This window comes from Girardinichthys multiradiatus, chromosome 7 (assembly GCF_021462225.1).
Source record: "Girardinichthys multiradiatus isolate DD_20200921_A chromosome 7, DD_fGirMul_XY1, whole genome shotgun sequence".
Lineage (NCBI taxonomy): Eukaryota > Metazoa > Chordata > Actinopteri > Cyprinodontiformes > Goodeidae > Girardinichthys > Girardinichthys multiradiatus.
In genome coordinates, this window is record NC_061800.1 from 41,227,641 (window position 1) to 41,245,658 (window position 18,018).

The 18,018-nt window shown below is 37.5% G+C and overlaps 1 protein-coding gene across 2 annotated transcripts; it reads right to left on the bottom strand.

The window, feature by feature from the left end:
• Positions 1 to 803: 803 nt before the first annotated feature.
• On the bottom strand, positions 804 to 11,899 carry LOC124871522. 2 transcript variants are annotated; one of them, XM_047370884.1, is made up of 8 exons: positions 11,589 to 11,899; positions 10,962 to 11,056; positions 9,640 to 9,804; positions 9,057 to 9,182; positions 7,176 to 7,200; positions 3,998 to 4,024; positions 3,009 to 3,233; positions 804 to 1,803 (listed from the first exon to the last, which is right to left on the bottom strand). In XM_047370884.1, exons 2-8 carry the CDS (start codon positions 11,001 to 11,003, stop codon positions 1,586 to 1,588), a joined length of 828 nt encoding a protein of 275 aa, XP_047226840.1. In that variant the 5' UTR covers positions 11,004 to 11,056; positions 11,589 to 11,899; the 3' UTR covers positions 804 to 1,585. The 2 variants fall into 2 exon arrangements, with proteins under 2 accessions (XP_047226840.1, XP_047226841.1); XM_047370885.1 differs by lacking the exons at positions 10,962 to 11,056; positions 11,589 to 11,899 and adding an exon at positions 10,135 to 10,935.
• Positions 11,900 to 18,018: the final 6,119 nt, after the last annotated feature.

Sequence of the window (18,018 nt, forward strand, 5' to 3'; positions counted from 1 at the left end):
ATGGCCATAAGCAGTCGCTGCAGATTTGTTGGCTGCAGATCAATGACATGAGTCCCCCCTGTCCACCACCTCAGTGGTGTTTACCTCACGGAGATCTGTTGATAGTTGGAGCACAGTGAACTTGGAATGTTGAGGAAACATTTTTCTATTTTACATAAATTATTTATTGCTGCATATACAGGCCAGGTAACTTTTTTCTGTTTCGTTGTACTTGTGACAGTGGTAATAAAGGATATTCTATTTTTTTTTTATGATTTTAAATTTGAATTTGTATTATAGTCCCATTACTCTCTTGGTAGTAGCCAGTAGACCATGGTCAGCAACAATACTCAGGTAGGCCTTGGTGTTTAAACAAAGGTTTCTATGTTTTCAGTTATTATTGTTCTGGTTTTCATTCTGTTTCTGTGTTTTCTTATACTGCTACTTATGTTCAACAACTGTTTCTGTGTTCAGCTATCCCCCCAGATGATACACACCTCTGTGTTTACCTGTTCTTCATCTAGTTTTCACCTCCGTAAAAAAATCATATTTAATTCAGTCAGCTTTCAGATCCTCCTCCTACACTCCTGCATTTCTCCGTTTCCACGACTTATACTTTTGTTCTCCCAGATGTCTTTTGTTCTCTTTGCTCTCCTGGCTTCTCCCTGTTTACTATAATTTTTGACTGACATATTTCTACATGGCAAATAGTTTACCTGTAGGTGTTGCAGAGATGAAATAACACCACCAGATCCAAACGTAATGCTGATTTTGTGTAATTGAATCATTAAAAGAAATGTGTTTAAAATATTTGCAATCCTGACTTCAGTGAAGCCATTTATTCTGTATGAAAACAAAAACACATATGCTTAGTGTTTTAAACAGTGCCTGTTACAAAAATATTAATACTGTACAATAAGAAGCTCTCACACACATAATATATATACGTGCAATCCAATGTTAGATAGCACAATTAAATGTTTCTCAGGCATCTACAGTGGAGAAAGAAAGCTGGACCGAACCAAAACTGTATGTCAGCCTATGCCCCAACAGCAATAAGGTACATAGCTATGGACTTAACTAAATTTCTCTCCTGAAACATGAAGCTGAATGTAAGCATAACTGGCACAGGAGAAAATTCAGGTGAATCCAGCTTTCTTCATCATTCAACCAGTAGATAATGCTGCCCAGCATATGGCATGAAAAGCACACTGGTACTGTTGAGACAATCTCTTTGATCAGAGTGGATTTCCCTTCAGCTGCACTTTAATGGTGAATTAAAGTACATCCCTTACGCAGGATTGTCTAAAAATATAAAAAATAAATATATATTTCACTGCAAAGCTATTTAATCCTTTTCTATCTGCAAATGTCTGCACAGTCTTAATAAAACAATTGACAAATGACAAGTGGTTTTATTGTGTCATCCATCCATCCATGCACTCAGTGGCTACACCTGCTTATCCTTTATTAATAATAAAATCGAACCATAAATAATTTTTACAGTAGCTACTTTTTATGTTTTTCTCGACTAAAGCAAACCAAAAATATACCAAACTGTGATTTAAAACTAAAGAACAATGATTTCGGTGTGTTGTTACGCCCATTATTTTGAACGTTTGCTCAACTCATTCTGAATAATCTTGAAAGCATCATAATTTCGTCTACATTTCAATAGTCCTCGTTGGGTCTCATGGAAGAGAACATCAACATCAAGCACAACATTTTCATACACTTCAGACCACTTTGTTCCTGCAGTTGAATATTCAGCGTCTCTGGTGTGATGCATCAGAACCAAAATGACTGGTTTGCCCGATGAAGAGACTGAAACACAAGAGAGTTGTGATTTAATCACATTTAAAGAGTATAACCTTTGTTCTGTAGTTTAATTATTAAGATACTACATTTTTTCTGATGTAGCAAATTTAAAAGAAGCCTTAAGTATTACTTAATGTTGGGTAAATAAATATAATAAAAACATTCTAAGTTTTGACTGAACTAACTGAATATCCATCTAACCATCTGTTGTCTTCCACATATCTGAGATTGGGTAGCACAAGGAAAGGGTCAAGGAAGGAAACCCAAGCATCATTCAATTTAGAGGTTTCAAGGGCGTTCCCAGATGGGATTTATAGTTCCTCGAGTTCTGGGTCTTCGCTGTGGTCTCTTCCCAGTACTGAGGCCCTGAAAATCTCCAAAGGGAGAAGCCCTGGAGGCATCCTGATCAGGCCACGTCCAGGGAGGTTGGCTACAGTCCCATGGATCTTAAATTTCTGAATAATATGTGCAGCTGTAGTCACAGGAACATGAAGCTGCTTGGAGATAATCTTTACCTTTAATTTGCTAGTCTATAATTTTCTTTCTAATCTCCTGAGACAACTCTTCCCTTTGCTTCCTCTGATCCATGTTGAGTGTGGTACCATGTCACCAAACAGCACAGTGACTACCTGTAGCCCTATATATAGGCCCACTGGCTGATTACAAGAATGGAGACACCTGTGATGCTAATTAATGGACACACCTTGATTCAACATGTCCCTTTGGTCACATTATTTTCAGGGGTACCATCATTTTTGTCCAGGCCTGTTTTATGAGTTTATTTTTTTAAATAATTCTGTTGAAGCATGTTTGAAAAGCAATGTCTGACTTTCATTTGTTAATTTCCTTAGAATTTTTATTCATTATTACCTTTGTCAGATTCAAGTTATTTCTGTGACCATTGTGGGTTTTTCTTTCATTAACTGGGGGGTACCAACTATTTTGTCCACGTGTGTATCTAGTTCCTAAATAAGGAAGAGCAAACATGTTTTATGTGTCTAAGTGTCACTTTGTTATTAAGAAGGTCAATTTTAACAGTTAATACTAAAAATATGTTTTTATTTGTCAGGGCTGCAGTTAGAACCTGGTGAGCCCATAATCTCATTCAGACAAACCTCCCTTCATTGAACTGTGAAATACAGTTTGAAAGTGTCAAACAAACACAATTTTAGCTGTGATCCCTGTATTGACACAAAAAGAGTTTTCATTACCTGTAGCATCTTTCATGGATGACTCCACATCTGATCCAACGCGGGATGTGATTGGACAGAACATAATGATGATGCAACAGTCACCCAGCTTCGTTTCCTCCAATTGTACAAATTTGTCCGAATTTAGTTGTTTTATTACATCTTTATCAGCACCAAACGTCTCACCAGTGGACTTATAGAAAACCTTCACTCTACAACATTTCCTGTCTGCAGATTGGTTTGTGTCTGAAAAAAAAAACAACACAGTTGTCTGACAGTCACAAAGTTGCGAGTTCAATTCCAAGTTCCCCCACCACATTTAGGCAAGACACTGAGCTTTAAGTCATTTATTACACTGTGTATTAACCTGCAATCTTTAAAGAGGGAGGTTGGGTGGATGTGACTTGTAGAATAAAAGCACCTTTATGTTGCTGATATGACCAGAGAACCACTAAATAATTGTATCTTATTTACCATTTATTTTAATTATCATTGTCAATTTAGAAGATAGTTTTAAGAAAAACATCTGTGTGCAATTATGGTAGAATAACAAATGATTAATTTATTATATGAAGGATTTTTACCAGCAGTAGCAGTAAGTGTTGAGGGCACTGAACACTTTTTAGAAAATTGATCCGTATTTACTTGAGGTAAAGTAAAAGATTTTAAAACTAAAAATCACAAATATGTAAAATTTGTACTTAATTAAATGATCGTGATAAATGTCATTTGTAACTTTCCACCTCTGATTAAAATTCACATATGTCTCTACCAAAACGTTTGTGGTGTACCTGCGTGACTTTAATTAGACACATGTCGGAGCAGGGGATGCTGTAAAAGTGAGGTTTCTTTATGCCCTCACCTGTCTTCAGCTGTGATGAATAATCCTGAATCATTTGTCTATTAGACCATGACCCAAAAATACTCCAGAACTATGTGGAATACCTGGTGTTAACTGGTAGACCAGTGATTTAATTGTCCACTGGTCAGTTCTGTTTCAAGGTACATACCTGAGTTGTCTACTGCCGGTTTGTTTTCTACAGAGAGAACAGAGAAATACTTTAAACTGTTTTTGTAAAAGAAAGAAGGGTCATTTTGATTGGAAAACTAGGGGTGTAATTGTACACAGATCCATACCATAATTGTTTTTGGCACAAGCCTTTCCGTTTGACAGAGACAAGTATTTTTTCAACTAGATAGAAATGCTGCACTCTTTCTGGCTGAGTGCGGATCTGGATGTGTCTCCAAGCCTGGAAGCAGCAGGCTGTTTGCACCAGGTGAGGATGGTTTAATGATCAGGGGAGTTTGGAGGCACTCGTTCACAGGACAGCAAGGAGCAAACAGTGCTTTTTAAATAGAAGAAACTGCAGGTTAAACTCAAAGAGTGGGAACCAGTTGACAGCTATAATGAACTTTTCCATATTTCCTAAATTATTTACCAAATAAAGGATTAAGTATCCATTTCATTCCTGTTTATATTATGGAAATACTGTTCACTTCATTGCTGCTTGTCCAATGGACCAGAAGAAAGTGTGCATCAGTAACTGTGGAGATACTGGACAGCCAAAAATGGTGATCATTCGCAGCACTGGGCCACTACCCATGACACCAATATCAATAACAGCTGCTGCATGTTACCATATGAGCAAAGAGTTTCTTTTTCTAAAATTAAAAGGGAAATAAAATGAACTGTACTGTAAGCTTTGTCTTTTACAGAGATAGGACGGAAACTGCTGTTTTGAATTTTAATTATAGTTGAGATTTTTATCTTGAATGCTGCACTTTAATGGGCATTTATTTGTTAAAACATTTTCTTTGTAAAGGTCACATGTAAAACCAAATCTGCAAATCTGAATACAATAGTAATGCCTGATTACATTTTATCTTGTGTGGTTTAAAATATGTATATGTTTACCGTTTAAAAACGTTACTTTTATTTATTTAAATGACAACAGTTTTATTTTGAAATACATTTTGTTAGTCTATTCTTTTACTATCGAGTAAAAAAAAATATTTCAGCTTTTTTTGTTCACATTGTAATTACAAAACTCAAAAAATATGTTCATATCACACCAGCTGTACAGGTCCTTCTCAAAATATTAGCATATTGTGATAAAGTTCATTATTTTCCATAATGTCATGATGAAAATGTAACATTCATATATTTTAGATTCATTGCACACTAACTGAAATATTTCAGGTCTTTTATTGTCTTAATACGGATGATTTTGGCATACAGCTCATGAAAACCCAAAATTCCTATCTCACAAAATTAGCATATCATTAAAAGGGTCTCTAAACGAGCTATGAACCTAATCATCTGAATCAACAAGTTAACTCTAAACACCTGCAAAAGATTCCTGAGGCCTTTAAAACTCCCAGCCTGGTTCATCACTTAAAACCCCAATCATGGGTAAGACTGCCGACCTGACTGCTGTCCAGAAGGCCACTATTGACACCCTCAAACAAGAGGGTAAGACACAGAAAGAAATTTCTGAACGAATAGGCTGTTCCCAGAGTGCTGTATCAAGGCACCTCAGTGGGAAGTCGGTGGGAAGGAAAAAGTGTGGCAGAAAACGCTGCACAACAATAAGAGGTGACCGAACCCTGAGGAAGATTGTGGAGAAGGGCCGATTCCAGACCTTGGGGGACCTGCGGAAGCAGTGGACTGAGTCTGGAGTAGAAACATCCAGAGCCACCGTGCACAGGTGTGTGCAGGAAATGGGCTACAGGTGCCGCATTCCCCAGGTTAAGCCACTTTTGAACCAGAAACAGCGGCAGAAGCGCCTGACCTGGGCTACAGAGAAGCAGCACTGGACTGTTGCTCAGTGGTCCAAAGTACTTTTTTCGGATGAAAGCAAATTCTGCATGTCATTCGGAAATCAAGGTGCCAGAGTCTGGAGGAAGACTGGGGAGAAGGAAATGCCAAAATGCCAGAAGTCCAGTGTCAAGTACCCACAGTCAGTGATGGTCTGGGGTGCCGTGTCAGCTGCTGGTGTTGGTTCACTGTGTTTTATCAAGGGCAGGGTCAATGCAGCTAGCTATCAGGAGATTTTGGAGCACTTCATGCTTCCATCTGCTGAAAAGCTTTATGGAGATGAAGATTTCATTTTTCAGCATGACCTGGCACCTGCTCACAGTGCCAAAACCACTGGTAAATGGTTTACTAACCATGGTATCACTGTGCTCAATTGACCTGCCAACTCTCCTGACCTAAACCCCATAGAGAATCTGTGGGATATTGTGAAGAGAACGTTGAGAGACTCAAGACCCAACACTCTGGATGAGCTAAAGGCCGCTATCGAAGCATCCTGGGCCTCCATAAGACCTCAGCAGTGCCACAGGCTGATTGCCTCCATGCCACGCCGCATTGAAGCAGTCATTTCTGCAAAAGGATTCCCGACCAAGTATTGAGTGCATAACTGTACATGATTATTTGAAGGTTGACGTTTTTTGTATTAAAAACACTTTTCTTTTATTGGTCGGATGAAATATGCTAATTTTGTGAGATAGGAATTTTGGGTTTTCATGAGCTGTATGCCAAAATCATCCGTATTAAGACAATAAAAGACCTGAAATATTTCAGTTAGTGTGCAATGAATCTAAAATAAAGGAATGTTAAATTTTCATCATGACATTATGGAAAATAATGAACTTTATCACAATATGCTAATATTTTGAGAAGGACCTGTACAATCCCTCAATTGGCTCCCTGTTCCTGCCAGAATACTTTACAAGATCTGTCTCCTCATACATTGGTGCATCCATGGTAATGCTCCCCTACCTCAAACAACCATTCACCCCACAACATGTTCCCTCCTCTCGAAAGCCTCATCCCTCCTTTACATCCACAAGAGCAAACTTTCATCCATCGCCTTCTGATCAGCAGCTCCTTGAACCTGGAATACACTTCCAGATCATCTGTGGGCACCAGAGCCCTTTAAAAAAAGAGCTTAAATTATATTCTTTTATCTTCAGATCTCACTGATTTTATTTTGTTATGACTGCTTTTATGATTTTTTTATGCTTCTTTTGCACTGAAAGTTTTTAAATTTAGAGTGCACTAATAAAATCTAATTTTATTATATTATTATTATTATTATTATATGCAATACATACTAACTTGTGATCTCTGTGTATCATTACACCCCTATTTCAAACTGATCAGAAGTAAATAACTTTACAAACCATGTTTGTCTTCCTGTTTTTTACCCTGCACACAGAAATAAACATTTGTAAATGCAAAGTGAAGTAATTTACAAGAAGCGGTCAACTTTATTACACCAAAGACAATATAAAGCAAGTTAGCTTTTTTAATCAAAAGCTGAAATTAGGCTCTGCAGTAGGTATTTACACAGTAACATACTGCATTCATTTAATTATTTATTCATGTGAATATTATCTGTGATAGACTATGTTGCATCATCAGTGCCTTGCAAAACTGTTCATAATCATTTATTTTTATACAATTGATTACAAATTACTCAATTTGATTACTCAGATGTTTGTGCTTTCATTGGGATTTTCTGTGAAAAACCAACGTTGCACCACATTACACATAATTATGAAGTGGACCGAAAATGACACATGGTGATCTTTTTAATATAAAGACCTGAAGATTCTTGTCCAGTTGTATTTAGTCCCCCTGTTAATAATCTTTAGAACCACTTTGCAATAAAATAACAGCTATTCAGGTGTCTCTGCCAGCTTTATTCATCTAGGGAGTTGAGTTTTGCCCTTCTTCTGTGGCATATGGTTCAAACTCAGTCAGGTTGGATGGAATGTGTTTGTGAACATTAGTTGATAAATCTTGCCTTAGATTTAATTTTGGGATTTGCTCTGGACTTTGACTAGGCCGTTCCTACACATGAATATGGTTTTAACTGACTCACTCTTGTGTAGCTCTAGTAGGGTCGTTGTCATGTGAATAATGAGCCTTCGCTCCTGTCTTTTGCATCCTAAATCTCCCGGGAGTGTCCTTTATTTTGCTCCACCTAACTTTCCATCAACTCTGACCAGGTTCTCGGCTCTGACTGAAGAAAACAATCCCCACAGCATGATGCTGCCACCATGTCTCACTGTGGGAATGGGGTGTTCTAGGGCTTTTTAAAAAAAAAATTAGTTTTGTCTAATCTGACCAAAGCACCTGCTCCAACATCTTTGCTGGCCTGGCATTGGCTACATGGCTGCTTCTTCCTTCATGGCTGATCAATTTAGGTGGACGGCAATGTCTTTTAGTTTTAGAGTTGTGCAATACTCTTTCCATTATCATAAGATGGATAAAACATTGCTCTGTGAGATGTCCAAAACTTGGAAACTTGTCTTTGTGATGCTGTTTGTTCACTAATGTTCTTTAACAAACTTCTGAGGCCTTCAGAGAACAGCTGGATTTATACACAGATTAAATGACGGACAGATTGACTTTTTGGTGACTTTTAAAAGGTAATTGGTTGCACTGTTTTTTATTATTGGGTACCAGATTAAAGGGAGTGGAAGTGCATGCCACACCTTTTAGGTTTTTATTTGTAGAAATTAAAAATTCAAACCATGGATCATTTAGTCTTACTTCACAGTTATGTCCTAATTAAATATGGTCTTAACATAAATTTCCCCCAAAACACTGAAGTTTCATGTGAAAGATTTTCAGTGGGTATGAATACTTTCAGAGGCACAGTCAATAAAATGTCTCCCTGCACTATGACCCTCTACAGAAACTAGGAATACAACAGAGGCAGGATCAAACATTTTCTGGAAGAGACAGTTTTAATAAATATGAAACCCAACTGGTTCTTTGTTGTGTTTTTAGCAAACCAATTAGGAACAGGATCAAGCACCAGCTCTAATTTAGATTTGCATCTGCAATGGTGGAAAATCCCTAAATGACATGTTAAAAAACCCAGAGAAGACCTTTCCACAGTTCTTCTCTGAGTCTAGAGTCAGAAAAGCCCGTCTTCATTGAAGAACAGCTTCATAAGAACAGCTTCCTCCATAAAGGTCAAGCAACCTTAGGATTTGCCCTGACCAGCTTTGTACAGATCAAATTGACTGAAGAAGTTTATCTTGACTCACCTCAGTTGTGAAAGACAGCTTTATTTTTATTTCACTCTTGTCAATAATCTTACGAAGGTTAACAGACAGCCAAAAAGTTTTTTTACAATTTGGACATGGCACTGAGCACCTTTGGTTCACCTCATCCTGCCAAAGCAACAGAGAAGATTTGTGTTAAAATTCAAAAGACAAACGCCTTTCCTGCTATAGAAATAATAATTAAAGATTATAACAACATTTATTCAAAGCCACACTTCAGGAGATTTAAGTTCAATGTAAAAGAAATTATAATAAAAAATGTAAACCATACAGTCAAGATAGTAAAATATAAAGACAATCAGCAGCCATTATGTGGTTGTTTGACTGTTAGTAGAGGAAATTCTGTTTTAAAGTTCCTTAAATTTGTTTCTAATGTTTTTTTGTACAAACTGAGCCTAAGTCATAAGGATTGGTTGAGTGTTTCAAGCAGTGATTTGTTACTAACAAGCCTGTATATCGTTGCTCTGCATTAACAAAATTCTGTGACCAGCACAGATAGAAAGACTTAGTAACATATGTTCAAAAATAAAAAAAGATCTATCAAAACCCTGATGTTTGACCTCACCGTTTCTGTCCAGGTGAAGCCTGTTCTGAAGAAGCCTGACTGGTCATCCATAGTTTGAAACAGCTTCATAGAGAAGGCACAATGGTCATCCCTCTTTTCATCGAAGTCAATAGAAGAAATAAACTTTAATCGACATGTTGAACACATCACTGAGCCATCTAGAGCCTGGAAAAAAGAGACAGTTTGTGTTAAAATCTAAAGTTGATGAACAAGTTTCCTTCAACATTACGACTTAAGATGATGACTTTCTGGATACTAAGGACATAAAGGAGAGGACAGAACTTTAAAAACTAACTTCTCCCTACAGGTTAATACTTTTTTGTTTTGTTGTATTCAAATGTTTCACATCAAACAAAATTTAGTATCACACATAAATAACCCAAATAAATACAAAAAGCTGTTTTGAAATGATGATTTCTTTTGTGAAAATACTCCTGCTGAAGCTCACAGATTATTTTGTGAAAGATAAGCGGTCAGCTACTAAGATAGACTAACCTTCTTTTACACACTGTGCAGAACATCCAGTCCTTCAAGTCAGTAGACTGCTGCTTAGTCCTAAAGGTGAAACTAAAACTCACAGTGAGACTTCTTGAATTTATTACGGCCTCACATTCGGACGTCCTACAGACTTTAGAGCATTAATTCAGTTAATTGTATCTTGTTGTTATTGCATATTTTTAAAGTTTGTATTTGTATTTCCCTCATAACATTCCAACACAACTTATTTTTGTTTTTAACTACATATTTCCAAATTTATTCATGTCAGCTGTATGTTTGTCTATGTGTAGCACCTTACCACCAAAGCACATTATTCGTACGTGTGAAACAGTACTTGGCAATAAAGTTTTTTCTGATTCTAAGATTTGAATATTAAAGTTTTAAAAAGCAAATAAAAAAGATTTTATTTTAGCCTGGCTTGTCCTAAACGGTCGAAAATGTGTCTTTATTTTATTTGCTTATAAACTCTTGGTTTATTCTTAGTTTGTTGTATTGCATATTAATTTGATATAAATAACTGTAGTATTATTACAATTTTAGTATAATCTTTTGGGTTTCAGATTTCATACTAAAAGCAAATGGTTTAAATGTTTTATTTGTTTTATGGTTTTTAGAATTACAGAATTTATATTTGTACCCATTAGGTCAGCCTTTATTCTCTATTCTGCAGGAGCCTTTTGTGTTACATTTGACTATATTAAAAGTGCAGTACTAAAATCTTTGATTGTTTGATTAACTGATTGATTCTTGTGTTTATAGTTAAAAAACAGAAATATCATGCCTTCATATCACTGATCACATGAACATCGGTAAAGGCAACTTACCTGGGAAGGTGGGCTACATCTTGGTTGTTTACACTTGGACATTTTTTTTTTTTTACCTCCTGACTGCTCAGTTGCTTCAATAACGGAGAAGATACCTATGGAAACAAATGGTTGACTGTTCAGGTGGAAAAGACAGACTTCATGTGCCGAGTGTGCTCCCAGGTTTATACTATATATCTGTCTTTATACAACAATACACTCAGCTGACATTATTATAGTCAACTAAAAAAACATATGATCCTGTTGAAGATAAAACATCTGATCAGGTCTGAAATAAAAACAGGTTTGATTTCTGAAACCAGCTCGCTTGGGTTAGGCTACTCACGATGCTGCAGTGTCACCTGCAGGTGGTGAATGAAAACTTTCAGTTTCTATGCTGTTTTTTTTTTTTTTTTTTTTTTTTTGAAAACGAAACTGATTCAGGCAGTTTTCTTTTTTTTTTTTTTTTTTCCCCAGCTTAAACTGTTCTGAGCTCATAGAAACAGCAGAGACCCAACATGTTACAATAACACTAACAACAGCAGGAACAACACAAAGCTCTAAATATCAGCAGCAGTTAAATTCCTTAAAATAAAACCTTCAGAAATAAAACAGAAACAAGCAGCTGAAAAGCAGAATAAAGATTACCTCAAGGTCTCACACGTCCAATGTTCTGGTCCTGTTCCTGCTGATCTCAGTCTTTAAAGAAGCTCCACCCCAGTGTTACCAGGTGAGAAATGTAGGATTATCGTACTACAGACATAAAATTATCGTATTTTGAGGGAAATCATCGTACACCCGTCATAACCAAAATAACAAGTCTGTTGATGTGTTGAATAGCGTCTAACAGGAACTAGCGTCTAATAAACACTCGCAGCTTTGTGGCGTCAGAACCGAATGGATTTATCAACAGCTGCAGCCCCACAGTGCCGGGCTCTGCTTCTTCTTCTTTTCCTCAATCATGGGCGGGCGCAGTGGACTATTCAGCCAATCATGGCTGTTGTTCTGAGGCCAACGCATAGACGTCACTCGTAGGTCACATTTAGAAAAACACGATTGGCTGGAATTTCCAGCATCTGTTTCTGGACACAGATGCCTTCAAGGTTCACAAAAAAAACTCCGACATACTTTGGCGATAAGCTGATGACGACTGATTACAACCACACATTCACGGAACGGTCAAATTATCGTACATTTGGCCTTTTTTTTAGGAATATTGATCGTACATCGTACAGAGAGCAAAATTATCGTACAAATACGATAATTATCGTACACCTGGCCACACTGCTCCACCCTGCCCTGAACATGTGACTTACAATAAGCTCTGCAACGTCTCTGAAGCAACAGCAACTGCTTTCACTTTTAACTCTGACAGCCATTGTGTGTCTGATAGAGTCAGGTAATAATCTTCCTTTCTGGTCGCATAACCTGATGTTTTACTTCTCTGCTGTTCTCCTGCTGAGTTTCTCAGTCTTTATAAAACGACGCTCCACCCTGCCATGAACATGTGACTTCAGGGCTATGCAGCTTCTCTACAGCAACAGCAACTGCTTTCACTTTTAACTCTGACAGAGTCACTGTGTTATTGTGACATGCTGGATATCTGTTCACAGATCCAAGATCCTCCTTCCCCTGATAATGTGACATAAAGTGTGTGTTAGTGTTTGTTTGTTTGTTTGTTTGTGTGTGTCGGACTGTTGAAAATCAAATTTTTTTGAAAGAAAAAAAAATAAACATCAGATTCAGTGTAATTAGTAATAAGCACTCTTTCTAAGAAAGCCCAGCCTATTGCAATGCGATGACTTTGACCTGTTGAAGCACACATATGGTTTCATACCGACTCTTCCGGCTTACCATATTTGGACAGCTATTGTCCTGCACCTGGAATCTGCTTTTCTGCTGATATGAGAAGGGAGTACTTGGCCAGTTAATCTTTTCACATCCTTTCCCACCACTACAGTTCTTCAGTATTTCCCTGCTTCACCACACTCAAGGCCAAGTTTGTGCAACAACACTGCTGCAAGCCACTAGCACAGACTTATACATTTTATTTCCCACACTGGTTATGAACACAATAATGATGCACACACATTATAAAATAATGCACACACATAATATATCTCCACAGACCCCATCTGAGCAAGTATATGGCAAAAAGATTGCACCAACATGGTGTTTTTGTCGAGCATGGATTTAATGTTTTATATAAAGAAACAATTTGCTGTTTCTGTGGAGGGGTACTGGTGACAACCAAATTGCATGGGGTGCAGGTGGGAGTGGCCATGGCTGAGATGTTGGTTTAGCAGCTTGGCTACTCACTTTTCAGCCACTTTTGACACTACTGGTAATATGCTGATGGGGCGATAATTTGATGTAAGAGTCTTGTCTCCAGATTTAAAAATTGGTGAGACTGTGGCCACCTTCCAGCCTGATGGGACCATTCCCTCACTGATTGATAAAGTAATCAAGTGGAGGCACCGGAGTGTCCATGTGTGTCTTTAAAAAATATGTATCAAATCCACACACATGTTTTGCTTTTGAAGATTTCATGGACTTGAACATACTGGCCACCTCTCTATTTGTGATTTGCTTGAGTCTAAGCAATGGCATCTAGGGATCAACCGAACAACGAGATATTTGTGATGGGCTAAAATAATTTGTTTTATTTCAGTGACAGAGTCAATAAAAATTATTAAATGTAATAGCCATGTTATGTGGATCATTTATTAAAATATTGTCAACATTTATTTCTAATGTAGAATTATCTGATTTTGTTTAGTTCCAATAAGTTTATTGATGTTTTGCCAAATAATTTTGCCATCTCCGTTGGCACTTTGGATTATATTAAAAAAAATGTGTCCTTTGCTTTCCGTTAGGCAGGGTTAGCTTTATTTCTCAGAGATGTAAATCTTAATCTGTCTGTGGTAAGGCCAGATTTTAGAAATATTTTAAGTGAATCATCTCTTTTTCTTATCAGCACTATACATTCATTATTAAACCACGGCAGATTATTACATTTTAATTTTCCCACTTTGTAGAAATGGTTCCATCACTTCTGTTATTTTAGAACTATATAATTGAAAGCCAATGTCAACATCATTAATTGCAACTAATTCATCCCAATTTATTTTACTTAGTGCTGTACTTAGATTTTGATATTGAGATTTAGGAATAAAACTACAATTACTTTTTGAGTTAGATATATTGCAAAATTGGGTGTGGCGCTGATGGTGTAGGGGTTAAGGGCATGACCTTATACGGTTGCTACAGTCTTCGAAGCAGCTGTCCCGGGTTCGAGTCCTGAACCTGGCGACCTTTGCTGAATGTCTCCCCCCCTCTCTACCCCTCCTTCCTGTCTTCCTACTGTCAAAAAAATAAATAAAGGCTACTAGTGCTGAAAAAATATCTTTAAAAAATATATATATACAGGTCCTTCTCAAAATATTAGCATATTGTGATAAAGTTCATTATTTTCCATAATGTAATGATGAAAATTTAAAATTCATATATTTTAGATTCATTGCACACTAACTGAAATATTTCAGGTCTTTTATTGTCTTAATACGGATGATTTTGGCATACAGCTCATGAAAACCCAAAATTCCTATCTCACAAAATTAGCATATCATTAAAAGGGTCTCTAAACGAGCTATGAACCTAATCATCTGAATCAACGAGTTAACTCTAAACACCTGCAAAAGATTCCTGAGGCCTTTAAAACTCCCAGCCTGGTTCATCACTCAAAACCCCAATCATGGGTAAGACTGCCGACCTGACTGCTGTCCAGAAGGCCACTATTGACACCCTCAAGCAAGAGGGTAAGACACAGAAAGACATTTCTGAACGAATAGGCTGTTCCCAGAGTGCTGTATCAAGGCACCTCAGTGGGAAGTCTGTGAGAAGGAAAAAGTGTGTCAGAAAACGCTGCACAACGAGAAGAGGTGACCGGACCCTGAGGAAGACTGTGGAGAAGGGCCGATTCCAGACCTTGGGGGACCTGCGGAAGCAGTGGACTGAGTCTGGAGTAGAAACATCCAGAGCCACCGTGTACAGGCGTGTGCAGGAAATGGGCTACAGGTGCCGCATTCCCCAGGTCAAGCCACTTTTGAACCAGAAACAGCGGCAGAAGCGCCTGACCTGGGCTACAGAGAAGCAGCACTGGACTGTTGCTCAGTGGTCCAAAGTACTTTTTTCGGATGAAAGCAAATTCTGCATGTCATTTGGAAATCAAGGTGCCAGAGTCTGGAGGAAGACTGGGGAGAAGGAAATGCCAAAATGCCAGAAGTCCAGTGTCAAGTACCCACAGTCAGTGATAGTCTGGGGTGCCGTGTCAGCTGCTGGTGTTGGTCCACTGTGTTTTATCAAGGGCAGGGTCAATGCAGCTAGCTATCAGGAGATTTTGGAGCACTTCATGCTTCCATCTGCTGAAAAGCTTTATGGAGATGAAGATTTCATTTTTCAGCACGACCTGGCACCTGCTCACAGTGCCAAAACCACTGGTAAATGGTTTACTGACCATGGTATCACTGTGCTCAATTGACCTGCCAACTCTCCTGCCCTGAACCCCATAGAGAATCTGTGGGATATTGTGAAGAGAACGTTGAGAGACTCAAGACCCAACACTTTGGATGAGCTAAAGGCCGCTATCGAAGTATCCTGGGCCTCCATAAGACCTCAGCAGTGCCACAGGCTGATTGCCTCCATGCCACGCCGCATTGAAGCAGTCATTTCTGCAAAAGGTTTCCCGACCAAGTATTGAGTGCATAACTGTACATGATTATTTGAAGGTTGACGTTTTTTGTATTAAAAACACTTTTCTTTTATTGGTCGGATGAAATGTGCTAATTTTGTGAGATAGGAATGTTGGGTTTTCATGAGCTGTATGCCAAAATCATCCATATTAAGACAATAAAAGACCTGAAATATTTCAGTTAGTGTGCAATGAATCTAAAATATATGAATGTAAAATTTTCATCATGACATTATGGAAAATAATGAACTTTATCACAATATGCTAATATTTTGAGAAGGACCTGTATATATATTGCGAAATAGCTTTTTGTTCAGTTTCCTGGAGAAAAGCACTATTTTATGATCTGAAAGTCCTGTGATTACATTATAAGTCTAAATGATTCTCTCAGGGTGGTTTGTAAATAGCAGCTCAATTAAAGTTTCAGAATTATTTGTTATTCTTGTATAATTCTTTATCATTTGTGTTAAATTAAAATAATTTGCAATTTGTTTGAGATTTTTCCTTTCTTTTTGTCAGTCCAATTAATATTTAAATAAGCAGTTAAAATAATTTTTTGGTTGTATCACAGTGACTAAGAAGTTTTAACTGTTCATAAAAATTCACTTTTGCACCTGGTTTATATATATATGCACTATATTAAAACACATTATATTAGAGAGAGATGTATGTACAGCAACATACTCCAGAATACTTTCACTGCGCAATTCGATCATTGCACTTTTAAGGGTGTCCTTCACATACAGTAACACTCCACCACCTCTTCCATTGTCTCTGTCTCTTCTGAATACGTTATACCCAGGCATATTGATAACAGCCTCAGATGAGGAACGAGTTAGCCATGTCTCTGTAAGTCTCAAAAGGTCTATATTTGAACCACACAGCAGATTTTCCAGTTGTTCACGTTTAGGCGTCACACTTCTTATGTTTAGGTGACCACCAAATAGTCCCCTTGGTTTAGAAAGCGGGTCCCACACTTCTTTAGCCTGATTATGTGTACGGAATATTTTGGTGGTTTTATACTGTTTAATAAATGTGTTCCTATGTCTTCCTACGTGTTGTTGCTAAAGGATACATTTGATCGGCATGGTAGATGTTGTCAGTTGTTTGTGTCAGAAACAATGAGCCCAGAGACAACAAAAGAGATCCTAAAAACTTTACGGAGGGGTTCGGCGCAATGGGACCAACAGTATGTTTGGTACAAGAAGCATGATGTGAAAGCACACAGATCGTATAATCTCAACAGTTAACCTTTAATCGCATGAAAGGACTAAAATAATCTTTAATGGAGCGTTTGTTGTTGCATTTTTAGAGTGGGACTATGATCCAGTAGAGGTTATACTCTGAATGCAAACTATATTGCCAAAAGTGTTCGAGCACCAAAAATGATACTTGTCTGGATGTGTTGTGTCAAGCGTAAGTTAGAGTTGTAAGGCTCTTTTTCAAAAGTTGTGTTCAACCTCTTTGTTCTAGTGATCGGAAGTCTAAATTCTTTCTGCACACCAAGACATTTTGGACAATTTCATGTTGCAAACTTTGTAGAAGCAGTTTGGGAACACAATACAATTGCAGCTGAAACTAAATCATTATTTTTTCAATTAATATATTAAAGTACAGCCTGTTAAAAACCAATTGCCTTTTAAGATCCTATAAAGAGTGAAATAAAAAAAATAGACACTTCAATTAATTTAATGGATTCTTCTAAGCATCTAAATATAAAAGCCCAGTGCATCTCTTCTGATTTACTGCAAGCTCTTGGTTTTCTTGATATATTATACTGTCTGTATAACAAACAATACCAAAGACAGCTGTGGTCTCTGGACATCTTAACAACTCTCTCTGTGGTTACATTTCTTTTGAGATCTCTCAGAAACTTAGCGTGAGTAATTTCAAACACTTAAATCGAATCTACTAATGGCAAAGTGTGGTACGTTTGGAGAACAGCTGCCTGATCATTCTGTGAATGTGCTAGGGAGGTCCATGTAGGAAGCTCCACTATGAAATCCTTTGTCCTTCAACAGGAACTCTGAAAACAATCAGACGAGGGACTGGAAGAGGATGAAAAAATAACCAAACTCAAAAGAAAAACTTAAAGACGTTCACAAAGCCTGGATGGGTATTGATTAAAGCCCACTTCATAGATTACAGGAAAATAAAAAAAGAACTGATAAAGATTTTATTTAACCTCCATACTGAAAGGAAATTATGTCCTTAGAACACATGACCAAAGGATTCAAACTGATTGTGGTCAACCAACCAATGAATGTTCCTCAGGTCGCTTTAGTTTTATTTTTGGCTCTGCCAAATACAAATCCATAGAAATGATGG

Excerpts from the sequence above, each read along its gene's own strand:
- LOC124871522 (XM_047370884.1), bottom strand. The coding sequence starts at position 11,003 with ATGTCCAAGTGTAAACAACCAAGATGTAGCCCACCTTCCCAG. Across the intron at positions 9,183-9,639 it reads GCTTCACCTGGACAGAAACG|GATGAGGTGAACCAAAGGTG; the intron begins GTGAGGTCAAAC and ends TTGCTTTGGCAG. Across the intron at positions 4,025-7,175 it reads AAAACAGGAAGACAAACATG|AAAACAAACCGGCAGTAGAC; the intron begins GTTTGTAAAGTT and ends TTCTCTCTGTAG.